This window comes from Heloderma suspectum, chromosome 2 (assembly GCF_057233095.1).
Source record: "Heloderma suspectum isolate Gila_16-S chromosome 2, 16-S_ref, whole genome shotgun sequence".
NCBI classification, from domain to species: domain Eukaryota; kingdom Metazoa; phylum Chordata; class Lepidosauria; order Squamata; family Helodermatidae; genus Heloderma; species Heloderma suspectum.
Genome location: NC_139459.1, coordinates 21,239,686 through 21,260,452, shown reverse-complemented (window position 1 = coordinate 21,260,452; position 20,767 = coordinate 21,239,686). Strand labels below are relative to the sequence as shown.

The 20,767-nt window shown below is 41.3% G+C and overlaps 1 protein-coding gene across 6 annotated transcripts in view; it reads left to right on the top strand.

Annotated features, from left to right (window-relative positions):
- Window positions 1-20,767, top strand: part of TCF4 (transcription factor 4) — a 469,854-nt gene that overhangs the window by 147,209 nt on the left and 301,878 nt on the right. For all 6 annotated transcript variants that reach the window (XR_014787505.1, XR_014787504.1, XM_084832950.1 and 3 more), the window contains one exon: window positions 542-638. Coding sequence is in view for 4 of the 6 variants with exons in the window: in XM_084832950.1 (XP_084689076.1) it covers window positions 542-638 (97 nt within the window). In the remaining 2 variants the exon portion in view is untranslated. The remainder of the gene's footprint in view (window positions 1-541; window positions 639-20,767) is intronic.

The following is a 20,767-nucleotide window of genomic DNA, read 5'->3' as shown; positions in this document are numbered from 1 at the left end:
CCCCACGCAGCCTCAAAATGTGCTCCAGAGAGCTTGGAGACTCTCCAGAGCAGATTTTTGGGTGGCACAGAGGGCTGCAGGGGAGAGGAGAGAAGGACAAAGTCCTGTTGCTCTTGTAGACTTCTGCTAGACTGATGTTGGAATTAACCCATAGTCAGAAGGATTTAAGTTAATTTCAGTCCAGCTAGTGTTGCCTGGAACAGACTACAGTGAATGCTTTTATATGTTTCCTTAAATACAATTTATAATCTTAATTTTCAACATGTCTCATTCTTTGTACCATAACTGCAACAAAACACAATTCCATCTCTTTGACATATTTGAAAATGATGGTAACATTTTTACTGGCTAGTATCCCAGTTATTAGCACAGGCATGAGCACAAAATTTTAATATATTGCTGACAGAATAACTATCTGCAAATGTCATCAATTTAATTGGAAAAATTCTTTTCTAGTCATGATATATTGGGGAAAATGTCTCTAAGCAACTTGAATGTGTATTTTACACTTAAACTGTGTTTGTTTCTAACTTATTAACAGAACTATGGAGATGGAACTCCTTATGAACATATGACAAACAGGGACCTTGGATCACATGACAATCTATCTCCTCCTTTTGTGAATTCCAGATTACAAAGTAAGAAGGCATCCTAGTTTGTTTGTTTTTATTTTAAGCTGAAAGAAAAGAGTTTCCTAAATTTTTGCATTTTTAAAATATCTTTTCCTGGTGATTTGTATTTCATTGTGGGTTTTACTGAATGTTTGCCTATTTTGCAGTGTCACATTCTGAAATACCCCCAGCAGTGCTTATTATGCACATAAGATATGCTGCAATTTCCATGTTAGAAGTCGTGAATACATTTCGCTTAAAGATTATTCAGATATGTGACCTGCTAGTCTGCTAGTCAACTTCAAGACGTTGGGTGAGACCCAGTTGTATCTCTGTCAGCCAGCAGAATGGCATCCAACAATGAGACTTTTCCCTCCCCTCCTCCAGTTATTTTTTATATTTGACTTGTATTCAAATGGTATTTCAATGCTGCTAGTTTTGTTAATTCATTTATATATGAATATTTTACACTTCTATGTTTTTATGCTGTAAACCATCTTGGTTTTTAATCCTTAAAAGCAGTATAAAATTCTTTAAATAAGTGTACCCTATGAATAATATACTTTAAAGCAAAACTTTGGAGTTGCAACAGCAACAACAAAGTGAAGTGCTTGCAAATGAGTATTTGTTTCAGTGGACAAAATGATGGGAGGTTAGCTATCAGTAATCTGAAATGGTTGTTTTCTTTGGATAACAGTGTGAATTTGCCTGCAGGGACTTGTAGTCTCTGGGCTGTAAACTTCTACATTAAGGCTGACCGTGACTGCAGCATGCTCCACTACTGACAGCCTGTGGTATTTGGCAAGTGTGCGCCCTCACAGTTGGACAATGCTCGGTCACTATCATTCTGTCTTGCAGGGATCTCTTTCTGCAGCAGTAATTCTGGCTGTCAGAAGAAAGCCTTTAATTACTTGCAAGTGTAGATAGCAACTTTTCTTTAATCACGTTTGATAAATGAGATCAGTTAAGATAAATATATGATGTAAAAATATTAGTAATCCGTTTCCCTGGCCAAGATCACACCCTTCTCTTTGCACTTGTCAATGAACTAACTGAGATGCCTTGGTTTCAAACAGCTGAACCTGAGCCAAAGAAAGCAGTGAGCTGTAACTGTGATATATCATTCTGGGACCAATATATGCCCCTGAAATATTCCTTGTCTTTTATTATTAGGAAATATTTGAGAGTTGTTTAACATGTGGGACAGTGTTGAAGCTTGCCGTAATGTGTATGTAGTCACATACACGCAACATAGTTACAGCAGTTTGAAGGGGCTGGCTTGAGCCAACAAAAACAAAGAAACTCTGACCCTCCCTTCTTAACTCACGCTATTAAGTTTGACTGCAGGCAGAGTAAATACAATCTTTACATGCATCCATGGTCTTCTGTGAAACCCTCTGTGCTGAGTGATGCTTTCAGGTTTGGCCTTATCACTTGAGTTTTTGCAACTTAAAAGTTTGTTTCTTTTGTCTCATTTTGTTTTGGTTTCTCTCAACAAAGAACAACTGTAGCCATTTATGCCAAGAAAATTGTGCTTTCCTTTGTGTAATGAAGTATTTGCTTTTGGTGGGTGGGGAGAGACTTTTACAAGCACATTTTAAAGCATAAAGCAAACATATTCTGATTCGAATGGTTGGGGGAGGGACAACACACCCATTTATTGAAGTGTTGTTGGGAGCTTGATTTTGAAATCTAAAGAAATAATTGCCCTTTTGTATTTTCTGAAAAGGCTTCTTTATTGTTTCTTGTCTATATTATTAGGATTGCTTGGTTTAAAATGACCAGTGTCCTTTGTAACTGCATGTTCCAGACATTTCTACATGTTCCAATGCATTTTAAGAATGGAGAAAGCTGGTCTTCCGTGTGCTTGAGTATGTGTGTGAGAGAGGCTAACAGCTTCTGACAATTGTGTTAATATATGATAAGGCATGCCTGCCACTGGAACTGATGATCTTGCTCCTACAGTCTACAGCATTTGCTTCCTTATTTTAAAGTTTTACTTTTGTAATTAGAGCAGATTTCCTTTTAATTCTTGTCTGGTTAGGCTAAACAGTTGACCCGCCCCCCTTTCTTGAATGTTGCCATTTCCATTGAGCTCTAGGGCAGCCTTCTCCAATTTGGGGCCATCCAGATGTGTTGGACTGCAAATCCAAAATTCCCAGCCAGCAATTACAGGAGTTGCAGTCCAAGACATCTGGAGGGCAGTAGGATGGGGTAGGCTGCTCTAGATGTTTACCCTGAGCCTAGCCTGCAGAAGGTGGGCAAAAGAGGTAAGGTAAGGGACAATCTCACAAGAGAATTCTCAGTTCCTCCTGTGCCTCTGAAATAGAAATATACACTTATTTTTGTGTGAGAAATATAAGAACAGGTGAGTCCTTCCCCTCTGTATCGGCTTGTCTGAGTAGAGCAAATTCTGTCTCATTTTGCAGGGGTAGCAGATCTGTAACAGAAATAAATCTTGAAAAGTCCTCAGTCTGAGGGAGGCTCAAAAGTTTAAATGTGGGAGGCAAGGCCGTTGACTGCTCTGCAGCAGGGAACACTGATCTATCTGAGCACCTGGCAATGAAAGTGCTGTTCTGTCAGATAAGCTGTCTGGTCTGAAACACCGTCTTTTCGTGTTTATGGAATGCAACATTTTCCACCTCAAGCAGATTTGGAACTGTGTGTGACTGTGTTGCAAGCTAGACAGTTTACCTGAATGTAACAAAACTGATTAGGAGAAGAAGTCAGTGACTAGGAAGGTGCAAAGCTCCTAAAGCTTGCTTGTGGAAAGATGGTTTTCAGACATGCCAGAGGGAGGAGCCTTTGATCAGGCAGTGTTCTTTTTTACTCCTCAAGCATGATAACATTAAGGACTGTTTTGTGTCTTACATATATTGGGTATGATTTATTTTAAAAGAAAATGGATGAGGATTAAAACGATGGTAATTCGGGGAACAAACCTCAGCTCAAATAATTTTACACAGATCTACTTGAAGCAATGTTTTAAAAGATTTGGTTTAGATTTGTTTTTCATTGCTCAGTTTGTACTTCCAGATGTATTCATTAAAACTCAGAAAACATTTTATTTATTTATTTATTTATTTATTTATCGCATTTATACCCCGCCTTTTTTCCTCTTGCAAGGAACCCAAGGCAGCTTACATTATCCTCCTCCTCTCCATTTTATCCTCAGAACAACAACCCTGTGAGGTGGGTTGGGCTGAGAGTCTGTGACTGGCCCAAAGTCACCCAGTGAGCTTCCGTGGCCGAGTGGGAACTAGAACCTGGATCTCCCAGCTCCTAGTCCAACACTCTTGCCACTACACCACACTGGCTCTCATTGTTTTTGTACAACATTGTTTTTGTAAGTGGAATAATATGAGTTAGACTCCTCATATTCCGGGTTTGAGGGGATTTCTTGCCACGTCCATACGTGCCCAGCTTTAAGAATGCTGCAGTATCAGGCGCTCCCAGTGCATTCACTAAACTTGAGGAGATTATAAAAAGTTAGGTATTCTTTCTCATGCACATGTTGCCTTGGAAGAGAAGTCAAAATTCCTGAAAGAGTGGTCCCCAACAAAATTTTATATTTGTTTGAGACTGTCCAAGTAGTCATTCTCTGACCAGGCACCATCTCTTACGTGTGTACAGTTCTCCGGCACACCATCCAGAGACTTGAATCGACCAGTGGTGAAACACGTATCTAATCTATCCCAGAGAGAGTTGTATATAGATAACCCACATTTTAATATGTATAACACTTATTCCACTGTCTTAATTATTTAACACATTAGAATTATATTTGTAAGCCCCTTGCTTTCTATTTAAGGCAAGGGTGCACAACCTGTGTCCCCCACAAGGCCTTACTGCAGCCCCCCAAGGATTCCCTGGTCCCACCACCACCTCCAAATTCCCCATTGCTTGTATTCTCAAACCCCTCACTTAAAGATCCTGTTATAGATCACTTGTTTCCCACAGCTGCTAGCAGCAAGAACAGAGAAGACTCTCTACTCCCTTCCCCAGAGATCCTCATATAGATTGCTGGGATGTGTGCACTGTTTGTGCACGTGTGTGTGCGTGTGCGCGCATACATACGTGCCTGCATGCAGCCCCTGAGCCAGCATCATGTGCAGCCCTTGGAGCCAAAAAGGTTGTGTATCCCTGATCTAAGGCCATTGTTTTGCTTAACATGTACATGTTTTATCCTACTTTAACTACTGAACATGTACTCTCTCTACCCCACTTCAGAATTAAAGGTCTAGGTCTGATAAATGGTGGTTTGTAAGCAGCATTGAAACCACAGTATCCCTGTTCTGACATCATGGGAAACTGTGATTTAACAAACCATGGTATCTTCCTTGAAGCTGGGATTACAAAGCAAAAGAGCAAGGGGGAAGAGAGAACACATTGGCTTAAGGTTTGTTCTCAGGCCAATAATCCATGGCTTATCTCAGGCATGGGTGAATTTGGAGGGTCCAGGGACAATTATCTGCCCCCTCCCCCAGCATCCACCAGGGACCGTACCCCCATCACATCTGCTGCTGCTGAATTGCTGCTGAACTTCACTGCCAATTCAGTGGCAAAAAAAATGCCAAATTTTCTCTTTAAAACACAGTGGATTGGGAGTGCATGCCTTGTTTTAATGCAAAGTCATGTTCCTGGAAGCAGTAGGGAGCACAATTTTGTATTAAAACACATTGCGCACTCCTTGCATTCATCATTTCAGAGGGAAAATCCAGCCTTGCTGCTATACAAAGCTGACATTTGGCTGTTCAGCAGCAATGATTTGAGGGCAGGGGTGGAAAAAAAGGGGCTGGGGCTACATGTGGCTCCACAGGCATGTGTTGCCCACCCCTGGTTTATCTGGGAGCCCTGGGGAAGTGCATTTTGCATTAAAACAAGGCAAAACCACCTGGGCCAATCTTGTCTCTATCTCTTACACACACATACACACAAACATAGTGCCATGGCTGCGTCACCATAATGTGATCCCACAAATGGGAAGAATATGGCAATCACATGGGCGAGGGCACCTGCTGGGAGGGAAGAAAGATGCTATCTGGATGGAAAAAGGGTGCTGTTGCACTCGTGTCCTGCTTGTGGGTTTCCCGTTGACAGCTGGCTGGCCACTGTGTGACTGGACCAATGCTAGACTAGATGGACCCTTGGTCTGACCCAGCAAGGCTCTTCTTATGTTCTTAAAACACTCAGGGCTTGGCACCCCGCCTCTAATTCACTGCTGTTGTTGCTGTTGTTGTTGGTTTTATTGTCGGCTTTTATTGCTATTTTATCATGTTTATGTTTTTATTGCTTTTAATATTTTAACTGTTTTTATGTATTTTATTTCTGTGAGCCGCCTTGGGAAAGCATCTGCCCTGAAAGGCACTGAAGAATTTTTTGAAAATAATTAAATAATTTTGATTGCAGTAGTCTCGCACACACCCTAGAGATGTGGCTTCACATCATGGGAAAGCAAGGTATATGTGAAAGGAGTCCTAGAAATGCATACAGAACAGTGGCATGTACGTAGCAGTTTCTACAACTGTTAAGAGGATTACAGAAATATAAACCACCATAAAAAGAGAGCTGGCATAGCATAGTGGATAAAGAAGGTGAGCTACGACTCTTCAGAACTCTGTGTTTTGCATCCTGCCTCTGCCATGAATTCATTATATACCCCCAAGCAAGCTACACTCAACCTCAGCTTTCCATCTGCAACATGGGGAGAATAATAATAAACTAACTTACACGCAAGGCCGGCCCAAGATATTTTGCTGCCTGGCAAAGAACAAGATGGCACCAACGCCCATTCCATGTATAAAAGCTGACTAGACTGACAATTAAAGCTCACTGGTGATGGGACAGCATCCTCTACAACACCTGAAGGCAGCAGACTAGCTTAGGGGGCGCAGGGCAGGCTGTGTGGCACACAGCTCTCTCCTCCAGCGCTTTGCTGCTGCCTCCCAGTATCTGCTGCCTGAGGCAACTGCCTCACCCTGCCTAATGGTAGGTCCGTCCCTGCTTACACAATTGTTGTAAAGATTCCAACAAGATAATGGGTTGTATCCAACCGTGTCTATCCACTAATGGAATGGACACAGCTGGTGGGAAGGATCCGTCCTCCCCTGCAGCCTCCTGCATGCCCTTCATATCTACTCCGGAGGGTTGGGGGACCTCCTAAATCTGTTTTCAGGGGGCAGGACTGTGAGGGGAGGAGAGAGTGGGGAAGAGGAAGAGGAAGAGAGAGGAAGGGTAAGTCCCATTGTGCAACTGGCAGTCTTCTCATGTAACTGATGTTGGATGATTATGAAATGCTTGAACACTAAAGTGCAATATAAATATTACTGTCTCAAAGCTTTAGAATCAAAGCAGATAGATAAAATCAAAGCATTTACAAGCAGATAAATGCTCATACACTGTCCTTGAATACCTACTGTTTTAATAGCATGTTGCACACCATTCTAAACATCTGCAACACACTTACTAGCAATATGTTCCATATCTGAAAAGTTCCTGAACCTTACCGGAATAGACTTTAATAGCCTAATCAGAAAACATTTGGCTACTCTCGATATATCTCATGCAAACCACCATTAGAATGACCCAAGAACCAAGAGGTGTTCTATGTCTCTTGGACCTGCACAGCCCATCTTTTCATAACCAAAGTAACTGTCATCTTAGTTGTATCCAAACTAGCAAGGGGGCGGTGGGCAGTGGGGAGAGGGAATTGACCGTAATTAAGCATAGTCATTAGTGGAAATACACAGAGAACCCATGAATATGTGTTGAAATAGTGTGGAAATTGTGGACCTACACTGCAAACACTTTTTGGTATTAATTCTAGCTTTAAATGCTTTCAAAGTGGTTGGAAACCATGCAAGAAATATTTAAATTAGCTTTAACTTCAAGCAGTGCAATAATTAGCTGTGGGGAATGAGCAAAGCTAAATTTATTATAGCCAAAAAAAGATTGCCTTTCCGAACTCCTGATGCCCTCGGTAGAAGCATAGCTCTCAGGTTCACCTACCAGTCAGTTGTACTCGATTTTAAAGAATAAATCAGTGGTACACCTTTGGGCCAGTGGGAATCTGTCCATGTATTCTAGTACTATACAAGACACAGAATATATTGCTCTGGATGCATGTCATTCCAGATTTGCTGCTCAATTTTCAGGTGGCTTCTTTGTGAGCTCCTCTTATCCTGCCTAGGTTATGTTGCTAGTACATTAAATCATTTACCAATATACGGTAACTTGTTTCTATACCCCCTGTAGCTTAATGGGACATTTCGCTGCTAGGATTAGATTGAGGTTTCGGGTGATCTTGAAGAAAGCTGCTGGCTTTATACATTGACCTTTTGAATCTCATCTGGGTTAGTGGTTGATATTTTGATTTGGTAACTGTGGTCATATTGTGACAGCTGCTGGTTCATTATAATTCAGTTCTTCTGCTCAGTCTGCCTAGCAGGAATATTTAGGTTTGGGTTGCTTCAAAGGGTTTCTAGCTGTCCTGAGTTTAACCTAGCACCAAGTAAAGGTGAAACATTGCAAATGCTTTCTTTTCAGCTGCACTCCCCTAAATGGGGTGGGCTGTGTTGTCTCTTTTGAATGACAGACACATGTGAACATGAAAGAAAAAGGGAAAATAGCTTAAATAATAATTAAGCCACCCCATTCAATATATGTCAAAATAAACTGCAATCTGGTTTGAGAATTACAAGTTTAGTTGAATAAAATTAAATATGTAAAATACATAGAAATGGAAAAAAAAAGGTGATCCCATTGTGCCAACTGTCTTGTGTCCCTGTAAGTAGCCAGATAGAGGAACTGTTTGGCTTTCAAAATCTCCCACCCCCAAATCTACCCTTAGGCAAGAAGCAGGCCTCAGGTTTGTATACTTTCTCCTGTCTGTGTCTTCTAAAGTCATAAAATTAGACAACCAAAACCAGGAGATCCTTTGGTTAATTCCTTTTGACCTAAATAAAAGCCTAAGTGTCATGCTTGGTCAGAGCAAGGTTCTGTCTGGTTCAGCATGCTGTTCCCAGAATGGGCAGCTGGGTGCCTGTGGGAAACCCCAAAGCAGGGGTAAGTCCATAAGTAGCCCCAAAGTATGGGATCCCTTTGATCGAACACTGTTTTCTGGTTTTCTCATGCTTTTTCTATGTGAATTAATTCAGGGTCCCTTTTTCTGTGTTAATTCTGGGTCCCTTAGTTTTATGTTATGTGAAAGGGTAACTTCCTGCTGAATTCACTTTTTACTAGTACTGTGCCGAAACCTCACCTGCCCTGTCACAGCCTCTTTGTCTCCCTGAAAAAGAAGCTGTCATTTTTCTGCCTCTTTTGTTGGGTTTCTCAGAATTTCAGAGAAATTTCTCAGGATGCAGGGCTTCAGTGCTGACCTTGCTGTAAGGAGGTGGCCGAGGGGTGTGGGCGTGCGCTCTTTCTTTCACCACGCTCCCCCGTTCTGTCCTGGCAGCCTCTCTGGCTTCTTGAGCTTCTTTGAAAGCCCCCTTAGAGGACTTCAGGAGGGCTTCCTCCCTTGCGGCTTTCCAGTGTGGCTGCCTGTTGAGTATCTCAAAGCTGTGCAAAGACTTATTGTTATCTTTCTAATTTTTCCTCTTCTTGTTGTTAAAAGGACTTTTAATAATAACTAAGCAAAAGCGAAAATGCCTCCCTCAGCTTCCAGGCACGCTGCAGGCAGTAGCACAGGGAAGCCCCAAGGCAGGAGGGCCTGGTTAAGTCCTCCAGGAGGCTTTCCAAGAAGCCAAAGCAGATGGAGAGGCTTCAAGGCAGAACAGGGGCAGGGGGACAGTAAAAGAAAGCACATATGCACACCTCAGCCACCTCCTTACAGTAAGGTAAGCACTGAAGCCCTGCGTCCTGAGAAATTTCTCCAAAACTCTCACCCCTTCTCACAAATGTTCAGGAGCAATTTCTTTTCGCCCCTTCCCCCAACAAATGGTCAAAAATAAACAAATTGAAAAATTCAGCATCCCTGGAACTCTGTTTGTCTGTCTGTCTTTAAAAAAATCTTCCATTGTCCCTCATGTATAAACTTTTCTATTTTGTTTACCTTTTCTGTATGCTTTCTCAAGATATAGTTGCAAGAATTGCACAAAGTAATCAAGTTATGGATGACTCATTGATTTATACAAACCCATAGTGTTGATACAAAAATGACATCACTCAAGAAATACCTCACTGTATGGTCTTATAACTCATGACAGTAAAAAAAAAAAAAAAGTGTTGTGAATTTTGGCTTGTTTTTATCTGTTTCTTATCTTCTAGTGGACTAGTATTTCTGCTGTCATGTGTTCAAGAATATCTATGTAAAACTGAGGACCATAAATACCCCCCTTAAAAAAAAAAAAGGTATATTCAAGAGTTGCACCACTACAATCCTATGTATGTTTATTTAGAAGTAAGTCTGTTCAGTGGGTCTAACTTCCCAGAATAAGATTGCAACCCAAGGGCAGTATCTAGCTGTGTCATTCCATTAGTGCAAATGACATTGTGCTAGTGGAAACTAGGTTCTGAACAATGTGCAAGAGGAGAATTTAGCTAAAGTTACATTTGTGCAAGCTTGGTTGTGCAAGTGATTGTGCAAGTCGTTGCGCAACCAGCTCTGCAATGGAAAGATTCAGTGGAGCTCCTCTAGTTCTATTTGAGTTTGCGGAATGACACTGTTGGATCCTGCCCCAAGTTTCCTAGCAGATGGGAAAGGATGCACAAGGGTAGGTTTTCCCGTTCCCTTGGCCCTATTTTCTCACTTGAAAAGTGGCATTAAGTGCTATAATTGTTTCAGCCCCTAACCCGTCTTCCCTTTTATATGGAAGAATGTGAAATACCTTTATAAATAAAATAAGTAGAAAGATATATTTAGATTGATTTCAAATTGATTTACTATTCCTTGTATGCTCTCCTTGTTAGTTAAAGCTGATATTGGGGAAGGCCTTTAACACAGGCCCTTTGAATTAGTATAATTTACATTTCTTATATTTTATAGTTGATTGTAAATGCTTTTGAATATAGAAGACTGAGGATGAATTCCTGTATGGGTACTTCTCAGATGTCGATTTTTTTTTTTGTAGCCAAGCTTTCACACAGAGATGGTAGGTGTCTGAAGTGGATGTCAAAACTGCTCTACTGGGTCTGTTCCACAGGTGGAGTTTGGAGGAACTGAAAGCTAGAAAATCAGTGATTAGTGGAATATTGGCAGAGTTGCAACCAAAATTCCATCTTTGTAGGCTTTTAAGAAGGCCTTAAAAACATATTATTTTACCATGGCCTTCTCTTAATATGATTGCTGTTGTTGCTGTTGGTGGTGGTTTTATTGTTGGCTTTTATTGTTGCTTTTATCACTATTTTATTGTGTTTATGTTTTATCACTTTAAATATTTTAACCGTTTTTATGTATTTTATTGCTGTGAGCCACCTTGGGAGGGCTTCTTCCCTGAACGGTGGCCAAGAATTTTTTTTAAAAATAAAGTAAAAAAAAAAACACCACCATTTTCAGAGAGGTAACTTTATTAGTTTGTTGCAGCAAAAAAACCCTCAGAGTCTTGTGGCACCTTAATTGGCATAAGTTCAGGCTGCAGTTCATGAAAATGTATGCCATACTAAATTGGTTAGTCTTTAAGGTCCCACAAGACTCTTTGTTTTCGACAACAAAGGTGCAGGTCTCAACTTTGAAGCGGGATCTCATCTTTGCTTTTTCTTCAGTAGCCCCCCCCCCCCACCCGCTCTTGAATGCTCTCCCAAGGGAAGAGCTATTTCAACAACAAAGGTGCAGATCTCAACTTTGAAGAGGGATCTCGTCTTTGCTTTTTCTCCGGTAGCCCCATAGCTCTTGAAAGCTCTCCCAAGGGAAGAGCTATTTTTAGCTTTTAAAGCAAGGTTGTTGAACCTCTTTCAGCCCAAGGGCCCATATCTATTTCAAAGACGCTCTTGGGAGCCGTATTCCAATACTGGTTGGGGCCAACAGCAAAAGGGGCAGGACCAAAATACCAAAAGTAGCAGTATATTTTAGGTTAAAGTTCTTGCTGCCAGCAGCTAAGCCTTAGTAGAGGAAGTTCAAACTTTTAGAATGGGGGAAAAACTGCACTAATGCCGGGAAAGCACCAAATGATCAGCGATAAGGGGAAGGGGGGAGAGGCTATCTGGGGAACCACAGAGGACAGGATTGTGACCCAGGTGGGCCAGATTTGCCCCCCAGACCTGAGACTCTGAACCACTGCTTTAAAGCCTAGATCTGGGATATTTTGCATAAAGCCCTAAACCACCTAGATCTGGGATATTTTGCTGCCTCCCTATAAGTTTAAATCCACTAGGAAGATGTTACTTAGGTTCAAAGGGTGTCTCTGAATACCAGTTGCTGGGGGAAAAACAGACGGAGAAAGCTATTGCCTTTGTGTTCAGTTTGTGGACTAGTAATAGAGCTTTTTTCATCAATCGCACACTTCCTTCCAAATTCTCTCCCCAAGGAATCTCACCAGGCCTTTTCCAACAAATAGATGTCCCAGTAAAATAACACACAAACACACTGAAATTTGGAATCTCCAGCATTCCAGTCTTAATCCCAATCAGGAGGTTTCACATCAGAGTAAGGTGGTTCTACTTATTTTTCTGTACCCTTTAAAAACAACCCTTAAATCAGTGGATTTGTCCGTTAGCTCTACTTTCAGCCAAGGGCCATTGTTAGTCAAAGGCTCTTTATCTATTATGTATTTATTTGAAATATTTTATAGCCCCTTTCTTTTTACAATATCCAGGTGGTATTCAAAATGCAATTTAAAAATCCTAATATGATACAAAATAATAAAACAACATCAACTACAGAAAATAGATAGCTCCTTCACCAGTAAATTAATTTAAAATCCCAGGGCAAACAGAATATAATATCAGTGCCAGTCACACCTCCATGGGGAGTGTGTTTCATAATCGGGTTGCCACAACAGAGAAGTCTCTCTCCCTTGTTGTCACATAATGTACCAACAGTACTTGGAGATCTCCTGATGGTCTTAAACCACAAGCAGGATGGTATAGGGTGATTGACTTGTTCAGATGTTTAGTATCTGGTCACGTAGGGCACAATCATATGCATGTTCAGACAGAAGAAAGTCCTACAACTCCCAGCATGCCTCAGCCAGGATTGCATAGGATTATGCCCTGAGGTATTTGAAGAAACCATACCTTGGGTAGTATCCAATGGTGTCATTCTGCAAACTCACATAGTGCTAGTGGGGCTCCGCCCAATCTTTTAGTTGCACAAGTGGTTGTCCGTTACACTTGTGCAATGGGTTGCACAAGCGAAATGCACAACTGGTTGCACAAGAGTTATGCACAACATAATTCACAGCTGCTTGTTCAACTGCTTGTGCAAACATAACTTTAGCTGGATTCTCCTCTTGCACATAGTTGAGAACCTAATTTCTGCTAATGCAATGTCATTTGTGCTAACGGAATGACACAGCTGGATACTTCCCATAGTATAATAATGCCAATCTGCATGATGTTTCACATATTTCCTATCGTATTCTTTTTATACGATAGAAATATCTGCCTCCCTGTGATATGGAAACTTGTTTTCTGCAAGTCCTAATGTTATGTATTTGGGGAAACTACTAGCACTTGTATAAAAGGAACCTGTAAACAATGACAATTAATGCCTGCATACCAAACTACTAATATTATTTAGTGCCACATAGTTTTTCAGTGAAGTTTACAATCCCACGTATTTTGTTTTAGAATAAACCTGGATATTTTAAACTAGTTATTTTTATTTTCAGCTGTATTGCTTTTAAAAAAAGCATAGAGTAATGCGTGTGAAACAAATTCAGATGAAGTTAAGCCAGTAAGGAGATGGTCCTGTGAACTCCTAAATAACTGAATTTAAGTCCTCAGTTTGCAGCTATATTTGAACAAGTAACAGATTTCCAAACAGTTAATTTCTAGACTTGCTCCTGTTCAGATTCATAGTATAGGAAAGGGAAAGGAGAAAAGATCCGAGCAATGGCTCAAAGCAAAAATATGCATTAAAACCTCACCTTTTAAAAACATTTCTCAAGACCAAATTGTGAAAACTCAAGATTACGGTTTGGGCTGTGAATTTTTGGAATTTGCATCTTTGGATAGAATTGGTAGAACACATTTTCTCTCTTTGTTTGCAAATTCTAACCAAGGCAGTGTTGCAATGGCAACTGCAAGCGAAATTGCAGAAGCAAGTCTTTTCTAATCCTGGTGAACTAAACTGCAAGGTTCAGATCACAAAACCATTCTCAGTTTCTTCAGCTTTAAGTAGAGAGTCCTTTGGTGCACAGACACTTTATTTTCATGTGCCTCTTCATGTTTATTTTTCTGCATTCCAAATTCACATAAAACCCAACCAGAAAAGGAAATAGCTTTCAGAATAGCATTTATATGGCATTTTAATGGTTAATGAGCTTCCAGCCCTTATCAAGATGAACTTAGTTTAGCTTTCAAATAAGAATTTACTGCTGTTCTCTCAGCTGAGCTGATATTAGTTGCTGAGGAAATTTGAGCTCACACCTGTTCTTGCATTAAAAGGCGTCTATAAGTGACTTCTTTAAAATATTCATAGAGGAGGGAAAATCCAATTTCTAGAAAATCTTAGCCAACCAGGAAATCATTCACAGGCTCGCCTTTTGAGGGGGGGGGGGAGATGTTTAGCTTATAAATGGGTTTCTAATATTAATACTTTCCAGAGGTATTTTGGTCACATAATTAGTAGTCATATTATTTAAAGGAAGATACTTATTTCAAGAGGAGATGATGACTTTGGATATGCCATAGAACTGCATTATAGTTGGAAGCAGTTTCACATGCAGGTTAATTTATGAAACAAAACGAATCTGCTGAATGAGTAGGTCAGTTATGTAGAGTTGCGGCAGTCATGGTTCTTTGAACAGTAAGACATCCCATGCATGTACACATGCACAAATACACACACAGAGTGTTATGCTTTCCTCTGATTTAAGGCACAGGATGTGTGAAAATAGTGTTGAGTTAGCTAGGTCATTAATAATCAACTCGAGTCTATTCTCAGGGAAAAAATCCTGTTGACTCTACGAATGTGTTTGCTGTATAAGATATGGTTATTTTAGTCTGATATTCTATATGAACTAATGACAGTAGTGTCAAGAAAAACTTCATCTCGTGGAAAACATTATATTACAAGGTTTGGCTACATTTAGTAAAGAGGTTGAGATGCCTGCACCCCCACCCCTTTTCCAATTCTGCAACCAGAAACAAGACATTTTTGCTCTGTTCCGCTTAAGGCCCTTGTGCACACAGAAGTAGGCTTCTCTACACATACCCTGAGCAGGATGAGTAATGACATACGTCCAAATCATTGCTGTTCCCCCCCATATCCAGTTAGAAAATGAGTGTTAGCACCAGCTAGGTGTTCAGGAGTGGAAGTGTGTGTGTGTGTGTGTGTGTGAGAGAGAGACAGACAGACAGACAGTGTATGGAATTTGGATGCCAAATAGCTCATCAGCGTTGCATTTCTAACTAGCTTCTGCACATGCAGCCCTGTGCAAATGCACAGTTGGATCAGGGCTCTCTCTCAATAAATTCTGGAAATTTATTGCATTTGCACTGCTTAACTTCCAGAGTTTATTTATATTGCTTGAAGAGAGACAGCAGCAACAAGACATGCTTTGTTGTTCCAGCTGATCGAGGAGAGACTTGGATAACCTTGCCCTTGGATCAAAGTGCCACTGGAAGGAGTAAGTGGGAGCCAGCGTGTGAGAGACCACAGATGGGTGGAGACCCCAACCACTGAGGAAGGCAGCTGCCACCTAGAACAGCTGTTTCCAGTGGGAGTGGGTATTTACCAAGGAACTGGTGCTTACCTTGGGAAATGGACAGTTTCACCTTGGCCATCATCTCATTCTGAGTAAGGAAGGCACAATACTGTAAGCACCCTTGAATTGGTGATCTGTCCTAGTTGTGTGGCCTCACACCTCTGATGATGATGATGATCATTTTTGTTGTTCTGGTTGTCTTTCAATGTTTTAATATCTTTACCATTTTAATATTGATGATTTAATTATATTTTTAACTTTTATACAGTTGTATTTATATTTCCATTTATAGGTCTTAATTGTAGCAGTTTCAACATTGTAAGGCCGCCTTGAGTCCCAGTATTGGGGAAAAGGCGGGATATAAATATAATAATGATGATGATTAACATTTATATACCGCCTTATTAACATTTATATACCGCCTTATTTGCTTTAAAAAAAAAATCAAGGCAGTGTACAACAGTTTAAAACAATAAAACCATAGAACAATATAAAACAAGAACATTAAAAATAGTAAAACATTATCTACACAATTTAGGGTGCAGTCCTATGGGGATAGTGGGCTGACTATCCAATGCAAGGTGCAGGGCTTCAGTGCCGACTTTGCTGTAAGGAGGTGGCCGAGGGGTGTGGGTGTGCGCTCTTTAGCACAGGGAAGCCCCAAGGCAGGAGGGCCTGGTTAAGTCCTCCAGGAGGCTTTCCAAGAAGCCAAAGCAGACGGAGAGGCTTCAAGGCAGAACAGGGGCAGAGGGACAGTAAAAGAAAGCACATATGCACACCTCAGCCACCTCCTTACAGTAAGGTAAGCACTGAAGCCCTGCGTCCTGAGAAATTTCTCCAAAACTCTCACCCCTTCCCACAAATGTTCAGGAGCAATTTCTTTTCGCCCCTTCCCCCAACAAATGGTCAAAAATAAACAAATTGAAAAATTCAGCACCGTGCTACTTATTACCAGTCTGCTCAAGATTTTACATAGACATCAGTCATATTGGTTGGAGTCATTGCTATCTCTGGACCTGTCTGTCTGTCTGTCTGTCTTAAAAAAAAAACTTCACTGTTCCTCATGTATAAACTTTTCCATTTTGTTTACCTTTTCTGTATGGTGGAAAAGCTCTGTGGGTGGAGCGTGGAGGGGATCCTCTCCCCCGTGCTCTGGCTGCCTAGCATTTGTGGCAATACAGCTGATTTTGGCTATCTAGCCAGGGTCCCCCAGAGCGGGGCGGGGGGAGGCCGGAGGGTGCATAGGAAGCATTGTAATGGCACTTCCGTGGTCTCCTCCTCTCCCCACCCCCAGGAACGCCCCCTTTTTGGCTGCTCCATACTGTTCCTATGAGCACGGAGCCAGGGGAAACCTGTGCCTCCTATGAAGTGGCCAGGGCAGGGGCAGGGGCGGGGAGTCAGCTTTCTGGAAACCGACCTCAGAGCACTGGCTCCAAGCTTGGTTCCCAGAAACCGAAAAATTCTATGGCCATCTAGACTCTGTCTAGTGGCCATAGGATTGCGCCTTTAAAAGGCTAAATTAAAGAGATGTGTCTTCCCACATTTTCTAAAAACCAAGAGAATGCAGGCCAATTATAGTTCTTGAGGGAGCACATTCCACAATTTGGGAGCGACAGAGAGAAAACTCTTTTCACACATGCCTGATAAATGGCCCTCAGTGGGAAATAGAGGGCCTCTCCTGCAGATGTTAATAACCGGACAGGTTTAGAACAAGCCAGGCAGTCCCCTAGATAGCCAAGTCCTAAGTCATTTTGGGCTTTAAAGGTTAAAACCAACACCTTGAATTGATCCTGGAAAGCAACTGGCAACCAGTGCAGTTCTTTCAAGCAGATGTAATATAGTCCTGATACTGTGTGTTGTTGTTGTTGTTGTTCAGTCGTTCAGTTGTGTCCGACTCTTCGTGACCCCATGGACCATAGCACGCCAGGCCTTCCTGTCCTGCGCTCTCTCCCGGAGCGTGCTCAAGTTCATATTCATTGCATCCGTGATGCTATCTAGCCATCTCATCCTCTGCCGTCCCCTTCTCCTTTTGCCTTCAGTCTTTCCCAGCATCAGGGTCTTTTCCAGGGAGTTTTCTCTTCGCATTAGGTGGCCAAAATATTGGAGCTTCAGCTTCATTATCTGTCCTTCCAATGAGCAGTCAGGGTTGATTTCCTTTAGGATGGACTGATTTGACCTCCTTGCAGTCCAGGGGACTCGTAAGAGTCTTCTCCAGCACCACAGTTCGAAAGCATCAATTCTTCGGCGCTCAGCCTTCCTTATAGTCCAGCTCTCACAGCCATACATTACTACTGGGAAAACCATAGCTTTGATTAGACGGACCTTTGTCGGCAAGGTGATGTCGCTGCTTCTTACTATGCTGTCTAGGTTTGCCATAGCTTTCCTCCCAAGGAGCAAGCGTCTTTTAATTTCATGGCTACAGTCACCATCTGCAGTGATCTTGGAGCCCAAGAAAGTAAAATCTGTCACTGCTTCCATTTCTTCCCCTTCTATATGCCAGGAAGTGATAGGGCCAGATGCCATGATCTTCATTTTTTTAATGTTGAGTTTCAAACCAGCTTTTGCACTCTCCTCTTTCACCCTCAACAAGAGGCTCTTGAGATCCTCTTCGCTTTCTGCCATTAGGGTGGTATCGTCTGCATATCGGAGGTTGTTGATAATTCTCCCGGCAATCTTAATTCCGACCTCTGATTCATCCAACCCGGCATTTCTAATGATGTACTCTGCATATAAGTTAAATAACCAGGGTGACAATATGCAGCCTTGTCGTACTCCTTTCCCAATTTTGAACCAATCGGTTGTTCCATCTCTGGTTCTTACTGTTGCTACTTGACCCTCGTACAGGTTTCTCAGGAGACAGGTAAGGTGGTCTGGTACTCCCATCACTTTAAGAATTTGCCACAGTTTGTTGTGATCCACACAATCAAAGGTTTTCTGATACTGTGTACCAGTTAGCAGCCCAGCTGCTGCATTTTGCACCAATTGAAGCTTCTGGACACTCTTAGGGGTAGCCCCATGCAGAACACACTGCAGTACAGCTTTCTTTCTTTCTTTATCAGTTTTTTATTGTGAGTTTTAACAAAACAAACAAAACAAAAAACATGACAAAACCAAAACAAATTTAAAATATAACAACATATTCTAAAATCCTCAGTTTCAAATACTGCAGTACTCTAGGGGAAAAAAAAGAGAGAGAAAGAATAGGTTACACATAAACTTCAGTAAAAGCAGATGAGATAGCCAAATATAAGTCCATTTGCAAGTCACGCCTATATACCACTCTTTTAAATGTTGCTAGCATTGTTGAGTCTTCAATCCATTGTATTATAGGCGGTGAGCTTTTATCCTTCCAGTATTGTAGTATCAGTCTTTTAGCAACCAAAAGGGCGCGAAAGATCAATTTATGCTGAACATGTGTTACATTCCAAATAGCAGGTAAGTAATTTAAGAGAACATTTACATCAGTAAATATTAAAGAGCTTTCCAGTACAAAATTTATCCATATAATAAGTTCCTCCCCAAAGGAGGCAACTATTGGGCATTTCCAAAACATATGAATAAAACAAGCGTTAACTGCATTACACCTCCAACAATTAGCCGAGTTTGACAAGGCTTTATTAAAGAAATGTTGTGGCTTCCAATAGACCGAAACAAAAGTTTTTGCTGAATAAAGTGTAACCAAAGATGCATAGAGGTACCCAGTACAGATGCCAAAATTGTGGTCCATTGATTTGACAAAGTAGGACATTCCAATTCCCTGTTCCATTCCTGCTGTAGACAACATGTATCATATTTATTCATTGATAATAAGTATTTGTAAAAATGAACTGTGGATTGATATATCTGGTCAGCTTCACTGAGTGTTTCCAATAGCCAGGGGCGTTGCTAGGTTCTTAAAAGATCCTGGGCACAGGCCCATAACACAAATTTGCATATATATCTGAGTCTAAGTGCACCTCTAATGTGTGTGTGTGTGTGGTGTGTGTGTGTGTGTGTGTGTGTGCATGTCGTGTGTTTGTGTGTATGTATAAATTGCTCACATACATACATAAGTGTGCACGGACCCCCCACCCCACTTCAACTCAGACCCCGATTCAGCATTTTGGAAAACATCCCGTTTCTGCTCGGGCCAGTTTGTAGTCGGACTACTTCAGCTCAGCACCAAACCTGAGTGAAGGTTTGGAAAAATGAGTCTTTATGCTTCCTGTTGAGTACCATGGGAAATCAGAAAAAAAAACTGTAACTTTTTTCTCTTGGTCAGAAGTGGATGATAATTTCAGGCATAGTAGCACCTGAGAAGGGGATTACACCTGCCCAATTACAGAAAAATAAGTTCAGGGTTTATATTTTGATTTTCTTTTAAAGGGAAGTGCCAATAACATTCTTATTACCTGGGAGAATTGGATAAAAATTTCAGGATTCATTGCCCCATCAGAGGAGATTATGTCTGCCAAATTTCAGAATGATAGCCAGAAGGGTTTTTGTGCAAGGCTGGCCTTGACATTTTGAGGTCTCCAAAAGAGGACATACTTATCTCCCTATGTTCCTTGTGGACCATTGTTCTGAAAATTACAGACAGCCTAGAGTTGTCCCTAAGTAAGAAACGAGCAAAGTTTCAGAAGGATAGGTGCAGCAGTTCATGTGGAAGGCAAGTTCTCCAATTTGGGGGAGGGAGTGATTTGCTTTCCCTTCCATTTACCCCTTCCCCAGTAGTTTGTGGATAAATGTGTATGAAAATGCACAGATCATCAGAGATGTCCCCCAGGCAAGAAACCTGCAGAGTTTCTGAATGATATACATGCATGCAAATTTAGAATTACTAGAGTTGATATACATTTCACCAATGTTAGCAGCAGGGGAACATGGGTGGGAAGGTGCTATCGCACTCATGTCCTGTTTGTGGGTTTCCCGTGGGCATCTGGTTGGCCACTGTGTGAACACAATGCTGGATTAGATGGACCTTGGTCTGATGCAGCACGACTCTTCTTATGTATGTATTTACGTATGTATGTATGTATGTATGTATGTATGTATTTATAGCATTTCTATCCCACCCTATATCATTAAGATCTCGGGGCAGCGTACAGATAAAATCAGTTTAAAGAGTATAAAAGAATAAAGCATTTAAACACCTACAAACATATTAAACTATTAAACATGCTAATACCAATTACAATCTAAAACAATAAAACAGATAAAACAGTGTGCTACTTTAGGGAACGATTTATCCCTTAAAGGCTTTGTTAAAAAGCCATGTTTTTACTTGGGCATTCCGCAACCGGGATGCCACAGCAGAGAAGGCCCTCTCCCAAGTCCCACCGTAGTGTATGTCTCACACTGGTGGGACAC